The following is an 8536-nucleotide window of genomic DNA, read 5'->3' as shown; positions in this document are numbered from 1 at the left end:
CCAGAAAGTTAAATGACAAAAATGATCAATTTTAAACATAAAACACTATTAAATACACAGCAGAAACACTTTAGAGTGTTCTCTCAACATTTTCTACAGTCTATGGCTGATGGTACAGCCTGAAACAAGGAGCAGCGCAAAGGCCAACCTCACAATCAGGACAAAAGTAACTTGTCTTCTTGATTTTGCCTGCATCATAACAAACTTTACACCTCCTTTCTTTCCTTTTCCCCTTATTAGCTGGGAGAAAGTCGGGGAAATGTCTTTCAACATGTCTAGCAAGTAAGTGCTCATCAGAGGGCCTCCCATGCTTCCTTCGTGAACAAAAATTGCCAATCAGCTGTTTGGCAAGGTCAATCTGGAACAGCTTCTGACTCCTTTTCCCATGGTGTGGTGATTCTTGCTCAAGCACAAAGCTGTTGTAGATTGATCTATCAATGAGATCAAAGAAAACCCTGCTCCACCATTTCTTTCCAGCCACTGGGATGGGGTAGTGGGATTTCATCTGATCATTTTTATCCACTCCATCCATGTACTTATTGTAAGATGACACCAATTCTGGACAGGCTACTTTCTGTATGGTACCATCTCGCTGTTTGCGGTTCACCTCAGGAAGTTGCTGTGCAGGGGCTTGGGTATGTACCAGCTGCATGGACTGCTTTCTTGTCCATCTGGGTTAGTGCTACAGCAGGACCTTTCATTTTCCACAGGACATTACCCCTCTTCATTCATTTGATTGCTTCTTGCTCATAGAGGCACACAGGAAACTCTTTCACACCTGATCTCAGAGTCACACAACAGAGTATTTTGTTGTGATACATGTCCTCAAGAAGCTTGTATGATGTGAAAAAATTATCACAAAAAATTGCATACCAGTGACCCTGTATATGTTGGCATAACTTGGTGACCAATGAGTATCCAAGACCATGTTGGACTCCTTGTGGGGATTTACCAGTATAAATGTCAAACTCACACAAGTAACCATTTGTGCTGTCAGCCCTGCACCACATCTTGATTCCCCTTTTTATGGGCTTCATCGGCATGTACTGCTTTAATGAAGTCCTTCCCTTATACTTTATCATAGCTTCATCAACAGCTTGCTCGCGATAGGGATTGTAGTTTATGCAAAAGTTTGTGTTCAAGTCATTGAGAAATTCTCTCACTTTAAAAAGCTTGTCAAAGTTTGGGTTCCTAGGCTGTGGCATTTTGGTGTTTATCACAAAGATGGAGGTTGTTCCAAATGTCTAGAAACCTGTTTCGAGGCATAACCTTTGCAAATGCTGGGACCCCCAAGACCCAGTCAGATGACCAGTAATCTCGCAAACTTTTGGGGGTCTGTGAATGCTCATGCAAATAAGAAGGCCTAAAAAGGCCTTCAGTTCTTCTAAAGAAATGTCCTTCCAACTACCAATATCTTTATTTCTTGCTTGCAAGGACTGGCAGGCATAGCGATTTGTTTCTGCAATGATCTTTCCCAATATGCGATTGTCTACAGAGTTGGAAAAAGTCTACTGCTGAGGACTCTCTGGGCATAACATTTGTTGGCCCTACAGCTTGTGAAAAGCTAGGAATTTCAACTTCACTTCGCGCACTACTCCATTCAAAGTCATGTAGACTTACATTGCATGGTCTTCCTCTTCCTCTGTCATTTTCCTCAATATCAAGAGCAGCGAGGTTTACATCTTCGTCATCCTCATCATCAGAGGCGGCGACTTCAGGAAGCATATTTTCTTCATCAAAATCATCTTCATTGAGTCCTTCGATGTCAGAATTTACTCCATCGTCAGGAATATCGAAGTTATCGTCTAAATACTCCAGTATTTCTGCCACGGTAAAGCGCCTCTTGGTGCTTGCCATGATTATGACACCTTTAAAGTTTCCTGGGAAAATTGGCAGTCGAAGAAAGTTGAAAAATTCCAATAAAGCAACCCAAATTTGTCAGAAACTAAGAAAAGCAGAAAATCCAAAATGGCGAATGATATTTCTAGCCTGGGGAGGTCTGGGAACCAAAAATGGAGAATCTGCTGAGCCTAAATTCGCTGTTTCTTGTTATGGGCGATATATCGGCCATTGGGTCGCAAAGGGTTAAGGAGGCCTATAGCTGTAGGGTTAGAGTCCTTGTTCTGGTACCATCGCAAGGTCTGAAGAAGGGCTGGCAAGTTTCGACACACTCTCTACAGACTTATCCAGAGATAGCCATCTTGTATGGCATGCTTTCTGTACCTTTGTTGTGAGTTTTACTTTGCTCTTTTCAGACATGCTTTCAAGTTCCTTCATCTCAGAGGAAATTTGCTTGTAAACTGCTGACCTCACTGCGGAGTTTTCACAGAAACTCCACAGCTGTGGAAGGACAGTTTCTACTTGCGATATTGGGGTCAGGTTGTCATTTGCATCATTGCAAGCAAGGGCGAGGCGATGGCAGATACAGTGGATGTTAATGAGGGCTGGGACTGTTTCCCTCAGCTTGGCTGCCACGCCATTGTGAGAGCCTGTCATAACACTTGCCCCATCACTGGCTAGACTGCTGAGCTTGTTGATTTCCTCTCTGAGTAGTTTCACAATGGTGGCTACATTTGCTGATGTCGAGTTTTCCAGGACATTCTGAATGGACAGGAAATGGACCTCTGGTGCACCTGTCTCTGGGTTAGCAAACTGTATAAAAGATATCAGCTGCTCTACCACGGAGACATCGGTGGCCTCATCCACCATCAGGCTGTAGCTGTTTGTGTTCTTTACCTTCTTTACTATTTCATCCTTCAAAGCTTGGCCCAGCAGCAAAAACAATTCTCGTTGTGAACCTTGAGATCTGTGATCAAAACGACGTATTTCGGGAATACGAAGAATTTCCTCTAGTTCCAACAAAGATGTGAACTTGCGGTTAGCAATTTCTTCTCTGGCCAACCAATATGCTGACAGGAAAGCATGGTGCAACACTGAATCTTTTGTCTGTAGCTGGGTTTTGAACTTTTTGTGAAAGTATGACACTCGTTTATTGTGCTCCCTCTGGATGGCCATCTCATGTTGTTGTGAGCCACTGTGTCCATCTTTTCCAACCAGTACACTCTTTTTAAATCTTACAGCAGGGACCTGGTTAAACTTCTTTTGATAGTTAAATGGATTTTCACAATTGTGCATTCTGCACAGCAAGCAAAACATACTATTCCCTACTTCATATACGAGCCACCACAAAGCGGTCTTCTCACAATATCCAACTTCTCTGTCAAGAATCCACTCATGCTTAAAACGACCATCACATAATTTCTTACAACCTTCTTTGCATTTATAAAAATAGTGAAGTTTTAGTGACTCTTTAAAATACTGGCTTACTAGCTCAATTGCATGAGAAGTAGGAACAGGTTTAGTTGAACGATGTGTTGGCTCGTTTTCAGTGTCCACAGGGGCTGCTGCTGAAGAAAAATAATAAACCATGGTTATTCTTGTTATATTTTGTACCATCTTATGTGCTGGAGCAAAATAGTGCTCAACAATTACAAATGATTCATACCAACTTCAACATGAGCTTCACCACTTTAAAGTGTACTTTCATTACATCCTCCTTCATTCCCTGCGTTGTTTTGAAAAAATCCAACACAAAGGAATTATTAAAGATAGTTAGGATTTTGTGTATTTAACCAACAATCCTGTGACTGAAACTCTCTCACATCTAAAAAAAAAAAAATACTGTACCTTCGAACCCCAACGTACCAACAAGTATACTTGTAAGCTTAACAGAACCCTCGCTTTCTGTCAGAAGAAGAAGCAAATACTGCAAGTTTAAAAGTTGTCTCTTACAGAACTAAGCAGCTTGGCACTTGACATTATTTCAATATTTTCAATTAAGGAGCCAACAAAGTTACAGGGGTTTAATAAAGTGTTACTACAACAACATTAATGGTGATTGCTCTACTGAGTAAGAACCCGGTTCAAAGAAACCTGTTGTAAGTGTGCTTTATGCATATCACGATTTCAAGCGTTAAAATCACAGAAATACAAAGTTTTTACATTATGCTTGTAAATACATGCGAAAATGAATAAAAAAGGTGCTTACCTTTGCTTTGCTCACTCGATGGAGAGTGAAAAAACGTGCTCAGCAATGTCTGCCTCGGTTTCTTTGGCGCGGACGCCATTTTGGCATATGCGAAAGCCTGGGGTCTAGTCTTGTGAAAATGTCCCAGGCATTCCATGACTCTTCGATCTGCTTCGACTTATTATACGTCCACTGAAAGGTTAACACGTTTAAAACTCCAGAAATGTGCCTTTACTTAGGCTGAGACGTTTGAGCTGGATGTTTTGCAATTATTTTTGCAGGATCTTTTCATTATTTTTAGCTGGTTTCTTGCTGGATCCTGTTCTGTGAAAATGTTGCAGGCATTCCATGATTCTTCGATCAACTTCCATCGCACCTAGGAAAGGTAAACACGTTTAAAACTCCTGAAATGCGTCTTTATTTTGACTCAGATGTTTGAGGTGGATGTCTCACAATTATTTTTGTGGGATCGTTTCCTTATTTTAAGTTTCTTACCAAAATTAACAGTAAAATGAGACGAAAGTAGCCGGCCAAAGATTGGTCAGTAGCTGGCTGTTTCGGCCGGTTACCGGCCCTTATTGACAGCACTGCAAGTCATGAAAAGGTTGGCATATATTTGTCAGCATTGTTATTGTGTTGGTAAACAGTTTTCAAACATCCTTCCTCCTGTGGTTCAGATTAAACATGGAGGTTAAAAATTTTGTTGTAAAAGAAATGACTGGTTTTGGTCGTTGTTTTGGGGGAAAACTGCTTCAAAATAATCAATCTCTTCAGACGTTTTGCTTGTGGGGATTGTAAGCAGCTGTTTTATTGCCAATATGAAACAATTTTTCTGTTTTATGTAAAAAAATCTGATTATGTGGAAGATGTGGATGTTGGCAATTAATCAGATCTGTATCCTGGCAGATGCTCTGCTTAGAAAATTCAAATTAGAGAAGTTGGGCTTTCAAAAAAGGCAGGGAGAGAATGCAGTTTCAATGACTCCTTTTGTGTTGATTTTCCTATGTTCAGCAACAGAGAAGTTGTTCTTTCCAGAGGATATGGTTAATGTCCCCAGAGATGAAATATTGTAATCCTGTCAATCTAACAGTAAAGCAACATTCATTACTTTTAAGTGCAAGACAATGTGAACAAGGTGAACCGAATCATGAAGTAAGTGTCCGGCAAATAATACTGCCAGATTGTTTGGTAGGTGTCTATCACTACATGCACACTAGGGTATTTATCAGGACAAGTCATACCACCTTGCAAGGTAGTATAACCTTGCATGACTTTGTTACTCTAGGCTTGCGGGTAGTGTATTTCATGAGTTTCAACCTCAATTTGGCCACTACTAAATGATGGTCTGATGCCACTTCCATCCCTCTATAAACCCTCGCATCCTGCATTGATAGTTAAAATCTCCTGCTGATGCAGATGTGATCAATTTGATTTTCAGGGGAGTGTTGTGTTCTTGGGACAACAAGATCCCCAGGAGGGTCAAAGAGAGAAAGAAATGAGAGATGAATTTGAAAGTTAAAACTTGACAATCCCTTATGACTTGAATGGTCTATGAAAAAAGGTTTATTTTAATGTCAGTGGAAGAGGCTTCAATGTGGGATTGCCTAAAAGAGAAAAGTGAAAGTCTGCTAACTCTCGTGAAGGCAGTGATTTTTGCCATAGACGTCTAAGACAATCATCATTTGCACTGGTACAGCATAGTGAAACTTTATTTGAAAAGTATGGCAATACCGTCATAATGCTTTAGATGAAGACTTTTTGACACTAGTTGAATGATTTGAATGAATTCTGGTACTAAGTATGATAAACTTATTAATCCAAAACCCATTATCCTTTGTGGGCATAGTATGTGAGTCTATCACTTCAGTAACTAGGGTAAAATGGTGATAATATGGCAGGAATTACTTTGAATTTTAAAAATAAATTGGCGTTACAAAGAAACAATCACTTCATTCATTACAGTAGAGATCTTGTAAATTTGATTTCTTTTGTGCCTCCATTCTCTGCACACATGCTGCACAGTACCTGCAAGCACAATGGGACATTTCTTTTTAACATGAAGTTAACAAGTCATATCAATAATGTTCTCTCTGATAAAGATGTTCCCTTAAAGCACACCAGATCCTCACGGAAAGCCATGCGTAGTATGGTTCTAGCCATGGGTAGCTGGTATTTCTATTGTTCTAACCCAGAACCTGACTCAGTCTTGAAAGTCCCTATGAAATGAAATTTTGGCAGCATAATCAGTGTGCTCTGTAGCACAGGAAATTCTCAGTTTCTGAGATGGTGCTCTCTTCCATGCTGACTTGACTGTCATGGATGTCATGTCACTTGAAAGTCATCCAGTGAGCACATAAGACAGCAGAAATTATTGAATGCAGAAAAATGACATTGAAAAAAATAATTCCAAGTTAATTTCAAAAGTGTGTACTTATTAATATTTCACTACGCTGAATAGAAATTAAAAATCATTGAACATGTTTTATGAAGATTTATTTATTGAGTTAAAACTCAAGTCTTGAATAAAATTTTGGTTTATTGAAAATAATTATTTATTGAATATCAATTTGGTTTTGTGGACAAACATTTATGGCATCCAATATTACATGTAGGTCTGTATTTTTCAACTCAAGTGACATATGTTCAGACTTTTCAGTCATTACCTGTGGAATGCAATTCTTTTGTGAAAATAAATTTTTAGCAGATGTAAAAAGCACAATTAGGATCCTCATTGAACATTTTAATTAAGGTATAACCAAAAGCATAAACAGCTCACACTCCTGCATTTTGCAAAGTAAAAATTGATTTGCTGTAACACCAGGTTCATGGCAACTGTTGAAAAGTCGAAGGTCACTTACTAAACAACTTGTCATGATGAGATTGGCTTGTGGGAAATGCTTTACGATCGAGTGAGGTCAAAGATCATTGAAATCAGCTGTGATTGATGGCTTTCAATTAATGATAATGGAATGTAAACTGAAATACAATGCAGTGAATAAACCAATTACTATATAATAGCAGATTACTGGATGACAGGAATCTCAAATCAGTAATAGCAAACATTGCAATCATAACTGTAGTATGACAAAGCTTTCAGTCAAACTTTTAAAGGCACGAATGAAATCAATGATACCAGTTAGATACACATACTGCCAACTGTCCTAGTGCGATAAATGATAACTTCTAAAATCTTGAAAGCTATAAAATTGCATGATGCGATTTGGATATGCTTGCCTGAATGCCACTGTGAGGGATGTGGGAACTTGTAGAGAGGAGAAGACTGAAATTGCCAAAGATTCCTATTGGGAGCTTCTAAATAGAAACCTAAACTACAGGGAGGATAAACTACAAAGATTTATCACTAAAGAAGCTGGAATGACAACCTTAAAAACAGGGCTGCTGCCATGTGCTGGACTAGAACAGTAGGCTGTTGTATGAAGACCAGAACTAAAAGTACTAAAGGGGCAAAATGTCCAAACTTATACTGAAAAAAAGCATAGAAATTAGTATGAAGATATACAATGGTTCCTGCTTGGACTCTAAATAGCCAAGGGTAATGTAACTTAATTTACTAAGAGCATGCTCTGTGCACGATAAACTAGAACTACTGGTGGGAACATGCCACTAACACTATCTGTATAAGTCCATGTGCTAATGATGTAACTGCTAAGTTACGAAATTGGCGAAGGGGAAAAAATCAAGATTAATCACCTTGATCTAACGTTCATTGCATATGCTGATTACTTTCTTCACAGCCTTTTGTTTTCCACCCTCAAACTATTATTGCTTTGTGCCTTTTCGTGTAAATTAATAAAGCTTTGATCCATAAGCAATTGTATCTCAGTATCATGCAGAGTTGGCTCTAAACAATCATTTCTGGTCGTCAATAATTTCTTCATTCTTTGAAGTTTTCTGCTGCTTCAGAATGCTTTGTAAGGACTTGTGATTGCACATAAGCTTGTTGAGTTTCATATTCTTCCTGCAGAGCCTTACTGCTTGTCAAATATTCTGATAGTTTGATGAGGTTTTTGAATAGTGTACCAGCTGATGACTTCACATGCACTTTTTCCAGCTGTTTCAAGGTATTCACTTCCTGACTTCAGTGCATGGGTGTGAAAGTGGTGAATGGTGGAAGTTGGTCAGCTTCTGTGTGAGTTTCACAGGTGAAGCGACTTGAAAGAATTCAACACCATAAACAATGTGCCTCCACCAAATTCCTTCACCATACAAAAGGAAATCTGAATTGCGCTCCAGGTGTGCTTGATAAGCAATCTGGTATTTGAGGATAATTCAGTGTGGGATGATACTGTTTTCTGCTTTTGGTAAGCTGTTGGATCATTTTCCCAGTCACAACACCTGCCCTTGATTGGCACTTCTTTGATTTCACCTTGTTTCATTTCTGCCTTTCAGAGTGGAAAAACATATTAAGCTTGCTTTGCTGCGCACCAGGCTCCAAATTTCAAAAAATGATGGGAATTTTGTCAATCGGGTGAACAAAAAAGGTTATGA

At 39.2% G+C, this 8536-nt stretch overlaps 1 protein-coding gene across 1 annotated transcript; it reads right to left on the bottom strand.

The window, feature by feature from the left end:
- Positions 1-2109: 2109 nt before the first annotated feature.
- Positions 2110-3156, bottom strand: LOC149110570 (zinc finger protein 862-like). The gene has a single exon (XM_089292997.1). The coding sequence runs from the start codon at positions 3154-3156 to the stop codon at positions 2110-2112; it is 1047 nt and encodes a 348-aa protein (XP_089149123.1).
- Positions 3157-8536: the final 5380 nt, after the last annotated feature.

This window comes from Orbicella faveolata, unplaced genomic scaffold, assembly GCF_042242905.1.
Source record: "Orbicella faveolata isolate gen_17 unplaced genomic scaffold, um_ofav_v1 contig_24, whole genome shotgun sequence".
NCBI classification, from domain to species: domain Eukaryota; kingdom Metazoa; phylum Cnidaria; class Anthozoa; order Scleractinia; family Merulinidae; genus Orbicella; species Orbicella faveolata.
The sequence above is the reverse complement of the archived record's forward strand: the minus strand, read 5'-3'. Positions and strand labels throughout refer to the sequence as shown.